This window comes from Anguilla anguilla, chromosome 2, assembly GCF_013347855.1.
Source record: "Anguilla anguilla isolate fAngAng1 chromosome 2, fAngAng1.pri, whole genome shotgun sequence".
In the NCBI taxonomy this organism is placed as follows: domain Eukaryota; kingdom Metazoa; phylum Chordata; class Actinopteri; order Anguilliformes; family Anguillidae; genus Anguilla; species Anguilla anguilla.
The window spans coordinates 41,394,934-41,413,069 of NC_049202.1; the positions used below are offsets into that span (position 1 = coordinate 41,394,934).

Here is an 18,136-nt window from a genome sequence, read left to right on the forward strand (position 1 = left end):
TATGATTAAAAAAAAAACTCATTTATTAGGCTATAAAGATAGTGGACGCGACATACAGTATAACCAAATATCGCGACTTGCAGATAACGCATGCTCTCATCACGTCCACATTATAAACTGGGGAGAGCGGAAAAAACAATTACCAAGTTGGAAATCTTAGAACCAAAATTGCCCCTTCACAAAAATGAACAAACCCAGCCATCCTTAAACAGACATGAGCCGACAGTTCGGCTCTCAACCCTGTTCTCAGTTTTGCACTAACACAATGAAATAATAGTAATATCTACATACATAGGCTACTTACATTTTATAGTATCCCATCCACCTCTTGGAGTATGATACTTCATCTATAATGGTATACAATCAATTTATCAATACTACAGAATCCAAACTAACAGAAATGGGAGTCGAGGGTGAAGAACCAAAATTCTGTTCAACTCAATTCTGTTCATTTTGGTCGCATATCAATCACATACAGACATTAAACTCAAAAGGACTGTTATCTTCAATGCAATGACGTGAAGCCAAAATAAAGATTATATATTATGTGGACATATGTAGTGCCCTCGTGTGTGTTCTTAGGTTGAAAATCCACCTAAATTAACACCGCGGCTCTCAAGTTATCATTGCTTCAGTGACAACTAGCTCCACACCAGGATGTTAGCAGAAAATTACACAAGAACAGATCCACATACACATACAAAGCGCATTTGACGGTAAATAAATGTAATGTAAACAGCCTTTTCAGGGTATACTTTATGCAATACCTTAAAAATAAATCATACATACCAGGTCCTAATCTAGATGTATCAATCAAGTTTGAATTCTGAACATTGGCAAAATGTGTTCGATATATCAAAGAGCAATAACACTACACACCTTCACCATGTCATGCTTTCTCCAGACGACCTACTCACGTGACAAATCTTTAAAAAAAAGTTTGAAACTTTTGTCAGAACAACTAGACGGAACCTACGCTGGAAAACAGGATGAGGACTGGATTTGGGTTGAGGAGCCATTCTTGTTTCCTCATTGGCCATAGGAGTCAACCAAATAGCACCCTAGAGCTGTAAATGACTGGACTGTTCTCAATCTGAACCAATCTGGCTATACGTGATTAATCTTATGACACTAACTCACAATTGAAAGAATAACAATACTTTTTAAGCAAGGGACTGGGACATAATGGCATTTTTCAGTTATATCCGGGTGTCCATCCAACGGTGGGTCAGAAATCAAGGCAAATACGCAATAAAGAATCTGAATAAGAAGACATCTCGAGTTGCGCTATTTAAGTGAAGAGTAAGCACTGTTTTGAGTAAGCACTTGTACTGTACAGTATGGACACAGATACCCTTAGTACTCTTCAACCTGTGGCTCCATCTTGTAGCCGTTCTCATTCGAGATGTAACCTTCTCCAGACTGCACTGACTCCTGGTCCATCATTCCATCCTGACTGCCCTCCTCTGGCATTGGCATGTCCTCACTGTTACTACCTCCATCCTGGACCAGAGAGGGCGGGAGCAGAGAGGAGGGCGGGGCCGGCTGTCGATCATCCCTCCTTTCTCCGCCTCTCTCTCGGTCGCCCCTGTCTCGCTTGTGCTCTCTGTCCCTGTCCCTGTCTCGGTCCCCCCGCCTCCTCTCTCTGTCCCGATCCCTGTCTTTGTCCCTGTGGCTGCGCCTCCTGTCCCTATCTCTGTCTCTCTCCCTGTCCCTCTCCCCGCGCTCCCTCCCCCTGTCGTCCCCTTCCATGTTTCCCTCATCGCGCCCAGGGTTGCCCAGGTCGGCAGAGTTGGGATCCTCCAGCATCCTCTCTCCTCCATCTCCCATGACGTCGCCTAACCCCATACCGCCGTCTCCCCCTTCCTCTCCTCCTCCCTTCCCTCGCTCCCTGTCCCGCTTCCTGTCCCTGCTCCTACTCCTCCTTTTCCTTTCCCTGTCTCTGCTTCTCTCTCTGCTCCTGCTGTCCCCACCCGCTACCCCCCTCTCTCTCTCCCTGTCCCGCCGCCTGCTGCCTCCTCCGCTTTCGTCCCCGATGCCCCCCACTCCGGGGCCCGGCACCACGGCTGCGCGGTCGCCTCTCTCCCTCTCCCGCGAGCGCGTGCTGCGCCTGCGTCTCTCTCTAGACCTGGACCTCCTCCGCTCCCCTCGGTCCTTCTCTCGGTCGCTCTCTCGGCTCCGTTCTGCTCGACGGTCGCCTCCCCTGTCTCGGTCCCGATCCCTGGAAGCCAAACAAGGGCATCACTTCTCGCTCGTCTACATTAACACACACCACAGTACAGGAAACCGCTCACTGGAGAATAAACTGAGTAAGACAGTAAAACGACATAGGAAGAACACTTGTACTTACCCGCCGATAGGTCTCTCATCGTACCGAGATGTGTCGTCTCGACCAGAATGCTTGATGTTGACATCAGCACCTCCTCTCCGTGTACCACCCAAACCCCCACCTGGCACAGGTAACCATTTCAGCATTACACTTAATTTGGTGAATCCTGCATATATCATTAATATCTGAAGAGTATATGAACAATGACATTCATATACAGCCACAAAACAGCATAAAGCCTCTTCTGCTTTTTATCCACGGGTTGCATATTAGATTTGAATGCATTCTTTCTGTTACATTTTAAAACACCTTGAGCTGCTTGTGTTCTCATACGACAGGAGCCCTACAGTTTATTAAGTTTCTAGATTAATCTTGTTTCTTACCCAGCCTGCGGGGCTGCCAACCCTTGACTGTGCGCCCCCTCTCAACATCAACCAAAACCCGCCTCCCATCAATCTTCTTTCCGTCAGCATGCTTGTAGGCCGCTGGAGATAGGAAGGTAGCGAATGGGGGAAGGAGAGCGACGTAAAAGGCAGAGTAGTTGGCGAAGAGAAAGGTTGAAAAAGAAAAGATTTGGTGAGGATGAAGTAAGAAAAGAGGAACGTCAAAATTAGCCACATTAGAATTTACTAAAGTTAGCCTCAACACACAGGCAAAAAAGCAACTGAACGGCTTGAGATGCAACATCTGGTTTCCATCATAGACAAGAGTATAACTTTTACCTGTACAATTTCAGCATTACACAGGTGAATCCCACATATTTTTAATTTGATATATATTATCAAATTAAATTCTGAAGACTAACATGAACAACTACATTTATATACAGCCACAACACAGCAGAAAGACTAACAGAACCAACAGCACTAGTTTAGGCAAGCAGTTAATACCTCGACAATTCAAAATCTTACATAATTCTAAACTTCCATTCCCACTGCATCATCTCAAGTTTAAATCCCAAAAATGTGGCATAGACTCCTGTGTGCATTTGTATGCCTGCAAGTTACAAGTGGAACACAGACCAAAAGGTAATCGAATTACCTCTACCCAATGGAGTGTAAGCACCCGGTAAGATACTGTTCTGAATTTATAGGCCATATGCTAACCATCTTAAATCTGACTAGTTTTATTTAGAGATCAATCCATTATTTTAGCCTTTAGTGAAGTCTAAAAAAAGAACTGAAAGTAGCTGGCAAGCCCAGCAATGACCTGAAGGGAAGTAGTATCAAGTTTCTTTTAGGTTCTTACCTTAAACTCATTGTATCCATGCTGACATTTTCCTGAAGCAGTCCAGCTGGCCCAGAACTGATACATACCAAATGGGCACCGAGTAATGCAAATACTTCTGTCCTCAACTCTTTCAGAGATTATCTGTATGCTGCCAAATGAAGTCCCTTCTTTCATATATAAAATAGCCATAGTGAGCTGCACTGTGGAAGTGGCTTAGGATTTCAGATTGACTCATTTACTGTGCAAGTTATCTTATCTATATTGATTATTGACTCCTACACCCATGCTTCCAAACATTATACAGCCTAAAAACTTTGTTTGCTCCAATTTCTATATAACATGAACACAGGTTCATAAAATTGTAGTATTTTAAGAACTTTATTTTAAGTTTTCATACTGGTTGCAAAATGCTTGCAGCTAGTCTTTACTTAATTGATTTATGATTTATAAATACCTTAGCTAAGCTCCAGATGACTATATGCCCAGAAACAGTGCTTGTAGTTTTGCAAACCTTGCTGGGCCTTATGACAGCAAATTATTATTTCTCAGAAAGGGAAATTAAGTGTTTCAGCATATGGTTTGAAGCAAGATGCATATTGCTACCACCTCCCCACTGCTAAAGAGGGTAAGACAAACGTGAGTGAACACATCAGAGTCTAGAAAATAAGTAGGACTTAAACATTTCCACTAGTAATGGGGAGAAAATTGAATGTAGATCTACAATATTCCAAGAATAAGCAGGAGTGTTTTCATCAATACTTCCAAAATTTGTTTTCCCCCCTCCTAATACACACCTGGGATTTAATAATTTTGAATGTTTCAAATTTTCAACTGACGTGACCATATTTCCACAAAGGAGAAATAATTTTACCTGATTTAATGTGGAGGTATATGTTACTGATACATTGGCTTCAGGATTTCTTGATGTTGCAATCAAGTTCCAAGATTGATTTGTGTAGCATTCCTTGATAGTTGTGTAACTCAGAAAATGAATCCAAATGAATCCTTTACTTTTGCTAGACGTTTGATTGGTGTTCAGAAGTTATGAACACATTCCCAATATCACCCTCCTGAAGGATCGGTTCTCACTAACTCCCATTATCTGGAACTGAATGCCATTTTGTAACACCAAATCATTGCATCCTTGATAAAGATGAGCCAAAAAAATAAATAAAATGTGGGAGTGGATCTTGCATGTTATTGGTCTGCTTTGGATCTACTCGTCCTAGGGCTCATGTTAAGCTCAATTGCATCAAACTATTATGGATATTTTTGCCGAAAACCTGGTTTTCTTCTAAATCGAACAAGGAACAATTAACTGGCCACAAAATATATCACCAAAAAAACTGAGTAAATTAGAATGCAGGAATAGTTTCCCCCATTTTAGTGAACATAAAATATAGCTAATCTACCATTACATTATACAGCTTATGAACTCCTCTTCATCACGGCTACCAATAATTCTGGAGGTGACCATACATATGCAGTACACTTTATACTAAATCACACAGGCAGAAACGTGGAATTCAGTTTAGGAACTTACATTATCGTTCAGTATTTAATTTTGTGTGAGAATATTTCGGGTCCCATTTAGTGATTTAAAGATGCATTTTAAAACCACTAATTTTTATTTTATGTTTACTTTTAGTGACTTACTTTTCAGCAACCATGGAAATGAACCTCCCCGTGGTTTTCCAAAGCATTACACCAAAGCATTTCTGAAATAATCTAACAATCCTCTCAAGCTGTACTTGCATTTGCACTTGTAAATGCACTTGTAAGCCACTTTGGCAAAAAAAGCACCTGCCAAAGAACTGTAAATTATGCTTTACCCACAGTGCAATACACAAACCATGAGATTTAGTTAGCCAAGACAGAATGCAATTTCTACTGTCAAAAATAAAATTCGGCTGCATTCTGTCACCATTACCTAATCCAGTCATTCATACGACTAATTTCATGCCCTGCACACATTCGATCATTGTAAAACAATGAATGGCTATGTATAAAAGCACAAGCGGGGTCCATTGATGCAAAATATTTTTCAAGAACTTCAAAATTCGACATGTTGATTAATGAACTGATGACTTGTTATATTCCATGTCAGATTCTCGGAATTATGCGTCGTCCCCCTTACCACAGTCACACAGTAATACGTGATTATGTTACGCTTCAGGTTTGTCAAGTGCATTTGTATATTTTCTTTTGATTCACCATAAACACCATACTTCACAAATTCAACTTATAAACTACTATTTAAATTAAAAAATAAAAAAAATAAAAAGAATTTTAAGGCACATAGGCTAACCAGCGCTTACCAAGCCTCACCGCCGCCAATTGTCCGGAACCCGTTTTGGTAGGAAGCAAACTTCACAGCACTCAAGTTCGGTGGAAGTTCCATGTCACTGTACCAGATCTATTTCCACAATCACCTCACTTACCAAAGTGAATGTTCAGTTGCCATATCCCTCAATGCCTCCACTCCTGTGACTACATACACTGCCTTCTTCCCAGTGAAGATTGTGGGAGGATATAAACATCTCAAAGCCACAGAATAAACACCTATGCAGCACATTTGCCCAACAGTCCATATTAACCACATAAACCAGGTTCTATGTCCTTGTTTGTTTGTTAGATAAGTGTGTGTAGATTTAGATAGTTATCCAATGAATATCCCTCAAACCCTCTAAAGGTGCAAAAACATATGAATATATAAAGGTTGCTGCTTTTTTTTTCTTCATTGCTGACAATGTCCATACTTACATAACACTGTGTAACCTACCATCCATTTTACACCACTACTTACACCTCTGTAACATCTTCTCTTAAGTCTCCTCTCCCCATGGTGATGACCGAGGAAATGGTGATCGATGGGATGCGCATGACATGCGTATCCAGGATAAGAACAAAAAAGGCTGTCCTCAAAGAATGTACCAAGGTGAGCAGACACCCAAAATTCAAGATCATCCGGCTACAACTATACAAACCACCACAAACAGGGCTGTCTTACCAACACCCCTCAATTGCACAAGATTGACAAGACAAAATCTGCAAAACAGATTAGTACTGCAGGTACACATTCACAGCACATCCTTCCACTTTGCTACTTTTATTGCCAATTCCACATGCAAATTGTTTAAAGAGTTGTTAAATTAGAAATAACAGTATTTTCATGGATCACGATTGTTTCAGAGGGTTGTCTTGCACAATCCTTCTTAAAACCTCTACAACTTCACTAATCCAAATATCAGCATAGCACATGCATGTCCATAATTCAAACCTTGCTGAATTTCCATTGTGACTTAACCTAACAGTCTATTTTTTTTTATTTTTTTTTAAATACACTTGAAATCAATACGTCCCAATGTCCAATACCCTTACCAAAATCTGGAGAAAGAGCACCACTGCACATTGTCACTTCAACAGAGTAATCCGCCATTTCAATGGGCTGTTCCAATCAACGTGGGCCGCCTTACCACAGTCCCATAGACAAACCACCGAGGTAGGAAAACCATGACGACAGGCACTGATAAGCAGCTGTAGGATCCCTTGTTAGCGCTGGGACTCCGGGTGAAATCAGGAGCTTCACTCCAACAGCAATGGCCAATCCATCAAGGAAGGGGATTTATTTTTTTTTCAGAATTTGGTCACACTGTACTTGGGGATGCCTTACCACAACCCCATTACCATAACTATGACCGAATAACCATTAATGGGATTGCCTTACCACAATCCCTATTTATTACTACAATATATCATCAATACTCTAAGCAGTACTTTGATTAAGACTAAATCAACTGATCTATATACATTAGCATCTCCTTAGAAATAACTATTTTATTTCTTTATTGTACATAAATCAATATCTACTTTAACCTTACAAGGACCCTGGCGACCAGGTCAGTGAAACTAACTTTCACTAATAAAAGCTCCCATCCAATATTGCACAATATCGGGGATTGCCTTACCACAAACCCCCTACCTTGAAAGTTCTAAAAGTCCAACCCCTCCCCCCTTCCCCATTTAATGTGACAATGTACAAGTTGAGTAACTAGTGTTGGAGTTCAGTGTTTCAGTAGGTGCATACAGTAAAGTCCCATTACAACAGTTTTCAATTAAACAGGCTACCTTGACAGACAACATACTTTGATATAGCACACTGTCCTGGTAACCATCAAACAATAACTTTTGGCAATGAAACTTAAAACTTGTGACCCAGTTACAAACAGAATCTTGCTTAGCAGCAATTCTAATCACTACGGATCATAGTAGTATTCTAACTGCTACTCATTCACAAGCAAAAAGTGTTTCAGGCCAGTATGTGAAAACTCATAGGTTTAACAACAGAGCAAGTCACTGTTAGAATCTCCTTGGACAGGAAATAACACCAAGTGCTGACAAGGTTCACAGTGCAAACAGCTCTGAGTGTTCAAAACTAAACCTGACTTCAAAAAGGGACGGAAGTTTTAATGGAAAAAAACATTTTGCAAAGTTAAAAAAAAAAAAACCCAACTACAGTTTGATAAAAGCATTAAAAAAAACAATTTCTGAATCAAAACAGTGTATCGGGACTTTACTGTATACTTTGATGTACTTGAGTAATTCATGTGTCATTTTAAAAGTGAGTGGGTTTGATAAGTGTTGGATTTCAGGTGTTGTCAAACTGTAAATTGATTCGACTCTGACACTGTTTCAAATCATAAATATTTTTTTTTATTTCAATAAATTGCTGAAATTTTTTAGGACTAAAAATGAAAGCGTATGGTGACAAAATCAAAAATAAGCTACCTGACCCTTATTGTTAAGTGAGAATAAATTTCACACTCAACCCAATTTTCATGTACGGTGTCAACTTACTTTCGGCTTAATAGAGCCTATGTATAGAACTACTTAATATATTATATATATATATAAAACTAATATTTTTGTTATCAAATCTTGCTTTGAAATGCCATGGGAAATCCATGTCATACAATTTTATAGGCCTCGTGGGAAAATAAAAACATGGCATTCTGATCTGAGACTGCCAGTCAAATGGTGGTGGAGAAGTCCTGAATGCAGCTATTAGGGTTCTGCACCGACGTCATAAAGGTACAAACCACAATACTACAATGGCTTCTGGCACCCATTACAGCACATATTCAGTCATTTTAAAATTTTGTTCATGCAATGTATGCAGTCGAGAGCAACATAGTATTGGGCCATCAACAGTACTGACTGGAATGTGAGTAAATGTAGATCAACATTAGGCCAAATCCAAACTATCAAAACTGTTAAAAATCGCTATAAAGCGATAACAAAGCAAATGGCTTGCAAAATAGTTTTTATCTTTATAATCTAGCCATTTACCCAACTTTTATCAGGAAGTGAACACTGAAAAGCTAATGGTGAATAAACATTGTAGCCTGTCATATATAATCAGTTGTATAACACACTAGGAAGGAAAGGTTTAGTTGCACGCTGAAGTTACAGTAATCATATGGAAGTCGTCGGTTTTACCATAAACCGGTGACTTTAAAAACTCATTTTCATGGCAAGGATCTTCAAAAAGACAGTAATCACATCACAGCAATCCATTAGCAATGGTTTTGCCATTACAAAAAGATACTGTCAGAAGTTTTAATCATCCAAAGTTAAAGTTGGCACTATGACGTCTTATGCAAAACCCTAAAAGCTTCATTTGACTGGCTCTCAAAACAATGGATCAGAAGGACAGCCAAGTGGACCAAGTGTCCTTTTCTTTCACCCATAAGGGGAATCAGGCAGAGTTCACCTGGAAACATTTACTTGGGAAAATTAGCTAATTGTTAGCGACCTTGATGCACCTGCCTGCTCTTCTAAATTACACGCAGCTTGCAAAAAACTGTCTAAAGAATGTTGCCTAATCTTTCCCTACAACTGTGTAAACAGGTCTTCCTGTCTGTATAGAGGTGTACTTCAGTGTAAACATATGGTGCGCTTAATGCTTAGTTGGCCTATTCTATTAAAACCACTGCAAATAACTGCACACCGAAGCAAAACTGAACCTTACAAACAGGATCAGGCCCACATGTAAGTGCACTACACTGGCAGACTTAATTTGGGAAAATTTAAATAGACTCATGAATGCATGGCTGATATGGGGCAACCGTGACACTCAATGTCTGCAGCATAGTGATTGCCTCAAATTGTTTTAATACAATAGGCAAACTTATGGCACCTCCTGATTGTCTACATCCTGCTCTTTTCTCTGTGTGGGGGTGGGGTGGAAATATAAATCTTACCCATCATATACAAACCCATTATACCAACCATACACTGAGCTGTGGTAGTAGGGTGTACAGGGTGTACCAAAACCATCATCTGCAAGCCAGCTCTGGCCAATAGCCATCAGAAATAGGCGGCTGCAGTGGCAACGAGAACAACACACAGTTAATACACTGCATAGCCTGACATTCACATAATTCAGCTGACTAAAGCTAACATTGTTCACACAGGTATTTAGTCACATTCACCAGCCTTGTGATGTACCAGGTCTTGAAGTCTACATTTCGAGGTGATCTGCTTCATCTTGGCGCGATTATTCCCCACAAACGCCCTTTCCCTTAAAATTGCCGTTATAACCCAGATTCCATTCATGACCTTGCTGTCTTAACCATCTTTATTGCTGTGACAGGCAACCCAATTCAATTGACCAGATTCTTGCCTCCAACAGCGTTTTTGCCTTTATACAAGCCATCTTACCTGGGATTCCCATTTACATAACATCACCTGCAGTCTTGCACCATGACCCCTTGGCATGGACAAATTGCACAGATGACCCAACAAATCATTCAGGCCTGCATGGCACTGGAAACGTGTCACGCCATTCAAACCTGATGTAACATTTACACACGTACGATGGCAACATCTACACTCTCACAAACAACCAAGGGCAACCGGTGCTCCGTTCATCTTCACTCACACGCTGAGTAATGCTCAACAAACAATCACTGAGCACATTCACCCATGCTACAATAAAGAACACTAAAAGGGCACCTACAGAACAGGCTAACATTTAGCGCCCCCCCACCCTCTACTGTCTGTGCATGCTGAATAGCCCAATGTATAAAAATATGAATATGCGACCTACGAGTGAGTGTGATCAGAATGTCCTCTCTATGGTGCAGCTACTAAAGACTGACCACTCTATGCTCAGCCACGCAAGTCCTTGTTGTCACAGTTCACATCTTACAAGTACTCCTAAAGCAGTGACGGCACAAGGATTTTTAAAACAGGGGAGCACCAACTGACAGTTTATAGCACTCCATATGTAATCACTGACCAAACATATAAACAAGAACTGTTGTGTGATGAACTACCCTGAACATCTTGATAGGCTTGGCTTTTAAAGTCTATGATCTAATTATCCTCCACCTAAGAAAATACTGGATATTTGGATTTTTTCCACTAGGAAATACGTAAAAAGTTAAACTTGCTCAAATATTTCAGAAGATTTGTGCCAAGTTTAGGTATTGAGTCATATTTCCAAGTGCATCTTATCTACTTCAATGTTTTACGGCGACTTAAATGCTTACCTGTGTTTGTCCCAATTAAATATCAGCACTCAAACGAGTATACATGTAATTTGGCCACCCGTATCATAGTTTAGATCCTAATTTTGAAAACATTTTTACCAAGACATTAAAAACTGTTTTTGAAAGCTGGCATACCGTTGCCATTTATGTGGTCTACACAGAGGTACTTGTTCCTCAGCAAAAACAAACTTATATTAGAATGTACTCTGAAAAAGAGAATGTCCACATTCTGTGCATAGCCAAATGTGATTGGTTTGCTTGTGTACCATAAATAGATCTGGAAACATATTTAGGCTCTGCAAGGTGTACTTGTACTCAACTTATTTGAGAAGCCCTCAGGTTTTTCACCTTCTATAAAAGTTTAGTGTGTAGATTCCAGATATCTGAAAGCCCTTACCTAAGCATGGCGTAGTAACAGCAGTAATGCTACACGTACGCGCATGCCTTGATAATCAGATTAAATATTTAAAGATGCATGTAAACAGTAGATAAGGAAAGTTTGCACAGGTACTCACAATGCATGTCCCTCTCGTGCTCGTACTCTATGAACGCATAGCCCCTGGGTTTGCCTGTCCTCTTATTGTAAACAATGTAGATCTGGTGGAAGAAACAAAAAAGTTAGAACAACTCAAACTTGCAAATGTGCTGACAGTGCATGTCAAATTCTGCCAAGAAGATACAAGCAAATCTTACCCTTTTGATTGGCCCGTACACCTCAAACTCACGCCGAAGCTTGGACTCAGTCGTATCATAGTTCTGTATTACAGGGGAAAATTAAAAAGCAAATAAGACCTTTTCAGTAAGTGCACCTGTTAATTCCAAGAGAAGTTAAAATTCTGGTGCTGGACTCAAAATGTATAATCTAGACTTCAGAGAACAAATCAGCTGACTTACCACACGTGCCACAAACAGAGTCTTGAAGGCATCTCCCTGAGCATTAGGGTCATTGTGGGGATCCCCTGCAGGGATGAATTGAATACTAATGAACTGCACTAGACACGCAATAAACATTACAGCAATACTAACCTCCAAGAGACACATGGGCAACAGTGGATTGGAAAGCAGCATCCATTCTTCTAACTCACTGTGCTAAAGCACACCAGGAATTTCCACACCAGTAATTTCAGAGATGTGACTGAATGGAATTTATAAATTTAAAAATAAATACAATCTAGTTTTTAAATTGTTTGATCACTTGCAATACTGCCAAGAAGGTCATTAGTCCAGATGGGATTGTGGTTTAATTGTTACTACACTTATATATGCAAACACAAACTGAAATCTTAGCTGAACAGCAGTCCATGGTGATATTCAAACACCACCCTTCCCCAGCTTACCAATAATGTCCTGTATTTCCATAAAACCAATAAAAAAATTAAAAAATGTTCCTTAAACTTCTGTGCCTTCTAGTCAATGAGTTCATGGTACATGCTTTCTGGATACTTCATTCCAATTGGTCCCCTTGTACTTTTAGTAATAACTTCCGTGCCACCTCTCACTCCCAGCTTTCTGATAAGGTCTCAATACATTCAAGAGAATTATCATGTAATCACATTTCCCATGTCAGGCATGTCAACGGCAGTATGCTACATATAAATCTTAAGTACAGTGAATGTTAGACTTACACAACTTGAGTTCAGTCTCCACTACTGCTTGTCTCCTTTCAATCTTCTCTCGTCTCTGTAACATATACATATGTTAGCACCACCCTCCTCCACCTGTAACCACTACAGATAAAAACCATCAAGCCCATATGCTTACCTTTCGTTCCAGTCTCTCATCCCTGGTCTCCGCTCTTGTGGGTGGAGGAGCATCTCTGGGATCCTGTACAAACAAAAATGCCCAGTAAATTTTATGTAAGGTCAAGCAAGGTATATTACAGAATATTTATTCAGGCAAAGCACTTTTATTCTCCATCCAGTTATGGTAATGGAGATTGTGCTTCTAGACCTACACATCATAACGGTCATACCTCAAAGTGCCTGATAAAAGGGGCAATGCCGCAATATGGTTGGTTGTGATGTTTCTCATGGGGCAGTTTCTCCAGCTGAGGCAGATAGGGTATGGGGTCCCGAGGAGCAAACAGTGCCAAAAGGTTTGGTGGTAGAAACTGAGTCATCTTTCACCTGGTGAAAAAGAGATAACGTTGCCTTTTTCCAGCACCATTTAGCTAGCTAACAAACATATAACGTTACTACACTAACAGGCTGATTTGCAACGTAACGTTTGTCCTAGTGTTAGTTAGCCAACAGGCAAGGAAGCTCGCTCTGTGGTCATTTAATCCACGATTAGCCAGTTAACTTGCCTCGTGAAGTAGATAATGCTATTAAAAGCATTAGAAATGCATTTATTAGCTAGCTTGATAGCAACCTAGCGAATTTAATTTACTTATATAACGTTTTTATTTAGCAGACTTGTCGGACTTGATATGGCGGCCTCTACGAAAGGTAACGATTTTAGATTTATAAAAAAACACGCTGCAATGCTATAATTTACAAAAACACACCATGCAGCGTTTGGCACAAAGAGCTACTTAAGCTCGGGGCAGGTTACAAAATGCCTGCGGACTAAATGAGCTAAGGTTACGATTACACAGCAATAACCCTGAACTGTGAATGTAGTCTATGCATGCAACACATATCGCAAACTGTACGTTAGCCAGCTACTAAAATGATTCGCGAACATAATGCGGTGACGTTACTGGAAAACAGCAAGACAGTTTAGATATAACCAACCGTAACAGCAGCGGGAAAATTATGCACTAGTCTAATTTAGATTACACATAATATTTGGGAACTATCGTAGGGTAAATAGCTGGTTATTTGTATAAACCATTACGTCAGCTAATGCTGGCTAAATTAGGCCTCGTGTTCCGCTTACCTCAGTTCTGCATTCAACCCCTACGAAACGCGTAGATTCAACCTACTATAATAATTTTTAAAACGCCACGATTAACAACGCCGGTAGGCCCGGAGTAGTCCTCAGTGTGTCGTTATGGTGTAATTCTTGAATTTAAAGTTTTCGTGATGGTTGATTACTTCGTAATTTCTCAGATTGTCTCCGCTGGGGAACAACTGTTTTCTCTGTCCTACAAAATGGCGCCGGGCCGTAAATCGCAAATCTTGCTCCAGAACTTCACGACGCTCTCCTTCATTTTTATTTTTTAGTTTTTTTTTAATATATACCGCCACCCACAGGTCTGGAGAGTGGACTGGAAATCCTTAGTATTGTATTAAATCGGGAGGTCGTCAAATTCTATCTATCAAGCATGTTGAATTTAAATACTCGGACAGAAATGTAATACATTTATTTTCTGTTGGTAGATTTAAAATTATATTTATATTAAGTTCTGCCCCCATTTTATGCAGATTGGCTTTTAATATCTCTCTGTCCGTTATTTAATGCAGCTTCATACTATGTGAATTACCCTCTCTTGTCCCTCACAATAATCACATCTTCAATCTAGATATTTATTAATCAAGAAGAAAGTGCTATTTAGACCAGTGTGTCCTAACCTTTAATCTAGTGAGAACACTGGCCTCTTTCCTATTTCCCCCTCCAGGTCTTGTATTCCCGAACCAACAGATTAATTCAAAACAAATGACAATTCTTACTTTCCTTGATTCATTCTTCTTGTCATCCATTTTTTATTTTACTTTAAATTTCCCCTTTAACCTCTGCTTTACTGTTATTTACATCTATCTGAACATGGTCTGTCTTGAATGGCTTTTTAGCAAGTTCATCTGCTTCTTCATTCACCATAACCCCAACATAAGATGGTACCCTAACTATTATTCTTAATCTTGGATTTGGAATAGTGACTGAAGAATCCTTTCCTGGTATCCTGAGTGAAACAACCACTGCCTATTTCCAACCTACAGGAAATCCACCCCCTGCCATACTTTATTAAACAGTTCTAACAATATTTTTAAAAATACATCACTAGATGAGTCCAAATTATTTTCCTTTGTTTTTTCCATTCTGCATCTTGCCTGTCCTGCATGTTGTCGGGACAGTGTGCTTCAACTAAAGCTCTAACATGCCTGCCTAGTCTTCCTTTTCCACAGCTGATATTCCATCACTTTCTAACACAGAATACAATACGCTATTCTTTCCTCACTCATCTTTTTATCATTCCACACACATCTTCTCTCCAAGTCTGGCAAACATGGCACCTTGCAAGGGCATTGTTGTGTTGTAGGATGCACAAATACTGACTCACTACATGCAATCCCGAAGGACACAAATGTAAAAAACAAGTGGGTAGAATTTTTATCAGTTTCATTAATGTCAAACAACACAAGAGTCGGCAGTCTGCATTTTAAACCAGACAACTTTTTCAATTGGGCGCAAAAACAGAGTGGATTTTGCAAAGAACTACAACTGAACCCCTCAGCAGTCCCCACAATTCGATCAAACACAATAACCACAAAGTAAGTTTCTTATATTATTATATTTTGGATGTATAATTACTGAGTGCATGAATTACCTACGCCTGGCTTACAAGGAGGATAGTTAATATCTTGCTAATGTTAGCTGGCATAGCTGAAAAGCATCAACATAATTATCACAAGAAATATAAAGCAACAATTCAGGAAATCCGAATATTATTTATCTTGCTAGCTATGGAGATTTGTTGACTTTGATGGCTGTCACAGTCAACATTTTCCCACCATCCTCACTTTTATTTTTTCCCCGCCATTGTAATTTGAGTTCGCCCAAGTTCATTGTACTAGCCTACTGGGAGGGAATGCTGACTTCAGCTGTCCGAGACACGCACTAGCTGTCACTCAAAACACAAGGAGTACGCCCTCGACCCCGCCCACGCAGTATCCGACCTCCATAGTAACATGATAGTAACATTTTTGTGATATGTCCAAAAGTATAAATTTATCATTTAAAAAAAAAAGAAAACGTTTTAAAACCATTTAAAAACAATTTTGCAATGGTATAGAATATAAATAATGATACAGTATTTCAAATTTCAGTCTGACTTTAATGATTTTCCAAACCATTGCTTGCATCCTTTTATATTTTATCAAATGCTGGAAGCTGTGAGTCCATTTCAATTTTCTAAGAAACTTATTGCGATTCTTTACAGCCTCAGTACATTCCTGTGTCCATCTTGGCACCTATTTTCTCTATCCCTTACCTGATTTCTTGAAAATGGCCTGATACTCAGCTCCGATTTTAGCCGCTGTAGGGCAGTTCACAGAAGTCTGCTTCTTATCAGACCCTCAAAGGAAAACACTGTTTACTGTGCTGACAGGGAGTCAGCAAGAGTGACGAAGAGACAGTGCTCAGTTGCAAAATATCTGATTGGATAAGCATTATGTGATCTTCGGTTCTTCATAATACAATGTAATCATGTTTTGTATTGTTGGATAATGATCGCTACTGTAGTGAGGTTTGGTCAGGTTTATTCAGAACTAGTCCAACAACCAGTCAGAATTCTGTACGTCTGTAGAGCCCAACTTAGTGAGATAACATACACACGACAATGCTTTGTAAATAAAGGATATTATTTATTGGCTATGACAGTTCCCTCTTATTCAAACTTGTGAACCAGATGGTGGCCAAAGCGTACGTCAATTCTGCTGTTTTACAAAACCTATTCTCCATATGTCTTCTCTCTTATCCTTAGGTTTCTCCTTCTCTTTCGGCTTTTACCTCTCCTTAGGTGTATCCTTCTCCTTATCCTTAGGCCTCTTCTTGTCCTTTGGCTTCTCCTTATTTATGAACTTATCCACCTGCATAGTACACATGCTCTAACATTATACTTCATGAATCCCACTGTTACTTACTCTGGCAAATCCCACCATGGACCATCCTTTAAAATGTACATAGTCACACTACATAAAACGCCTTTTCGTACAATATTAGTAGCCTACTTTTGTATACTTTGGTTTTGGTACACTGTTGAATGTTTTTACATTACATTACATTTATTTAGCAGACACTTTTATCCAAAGTGACATACAAAAGTGCATATCATGGTCATTGCAACAACTACAAAACATACGTTCGATAAGGTACAATACTTATTTCGTACGGCTATTTATGGCCAAGAACACAGTTTAATTCACACAGTGTACATTATTTTGATCTAACTTATACCAAGTCAAACTAGGGGGAAGAACTGGCTACAATATTAGGACGAAAATACAAATTACAAAAAGTTCTGGAATGGGGGTACATGTAACATGAGTGGCATGAAAGGGGGGATTTAAAGTGAAATTATTCACAGAGTGGTGGCAGTTAGTCCAGGTATAGTCTGAAGAGATGGCGGAAGATGGGTAGTGAGGGAGAGGTTCGAAGAGGGACAGGGAGTTCGTTCCACCACTGGGGAGCTGGGGTGGAGTAGCTCTGTGATCTCTTTACTCGGATGGGTGGGGGTGCAAGGTGCCCTGAAGCTGCCAGCTGCTGCTGCTAAGCTAGCTGGTATTTTGAGCACTGACTGACATCTTTCAGATCTAGGTTACTGCAAAAAAGATTTTTATTCGGACCGGACAATGAACATGAAACACGACATTAAACCCAGTAAAAATTTAACGAACACAACTGTCTGTCAAAAATAGATGACACGCCCACAAGCAACCGATTGTGGGACACGGGAGCGGCGCTGTCAGGCGGCGTAGCCGCGTACTGTGTGGCTTCGCCAAGAGTATCCCTACTGATCGCAGAACGGTGCTAATGGACCACAAATCTGCGATACAGGTCTGTGCATACACGCGGAACACGCTCTTGGTCACATGACCCAAGGAGGAAGTGCTGGGTAAACAATTGAAATAAAAAATGTCTGCACCGTCGCGGGGAGACTCAGGTAGATGAATTGCAAAGTCAGTTTTAGCTAGTAAACTCGTATTTTATCACCCGTTTTCATTGGGGCGTTTTAAAAGTTGACAACATCTGTAAGAGAGAAATTAAAAGATTTGTTTGGGTTTACGTTTTTATTGCGGTTAGACTAGTGTTCTCTGCCAGTTTACTTAAGACTAACCTTTAATTTACCGGTATAACATAA

General features: G+C 40.0%; 2 protein-coding genes across 3 annotated transcripts in view; one reads left to right on the plus strand and one right to left on the minus strand.

Annotated features, from left to right (window-relative positions):
• Positions 1–14,235, minus strand: LOC118221128 (U1 small nuclear ribonucleoprotein 70 kDa-like). The gene is made up of 10 exons (XM_035405866.1): positions 13,996–14,235; positions 13,088–13,241; positions 12,877–12,939; positions 12,741–12,795; positions 12,010–12,074; positions 11,809–11,871; positions 11,631–11,712; positions 2,713–2,814; positions 2,351–2,450; positions 1–2,221 (listed from the first exon to the last, which is right to left on the minus strand). The coding sequence occupies exons 2-10, from the start codon at positions 13,232–13,234 to the stop codon at positions 1,357–1,359; spliced, it is 1,542 nt and encodes a 513-aa protein (XP_035261757.1). The 5' UTR covers positions 13,235–13,241; positions 13,996–14,235; the 3' UTR covers positions 1–1,356.
• LOC118221131 (apoptosis regulator BAX-like) overlaps positions 13,394–18,136 on the plus strand; it is an 8,566-nt gene continuing 3,823 nt past the window's right edge. The window contains exon 1 of one of the 2 annotated variants that reach the window (XM_035405869.1): positions 13,394–13,562. In XM_035405869.1, the coding sequence (XP_035261760.1) occupies positions 13,544–13,562 (19 nt within the window). In that variant the 5' untranslated portion in view covers positions 13,394–13,543. Of the gene's footprint in view, positions 13,563–17,793; positions 17,939–18,136 lie in introns of those variants that run through there. The other variant, XM_035405868.1, reaches the window with a different exon arrangement.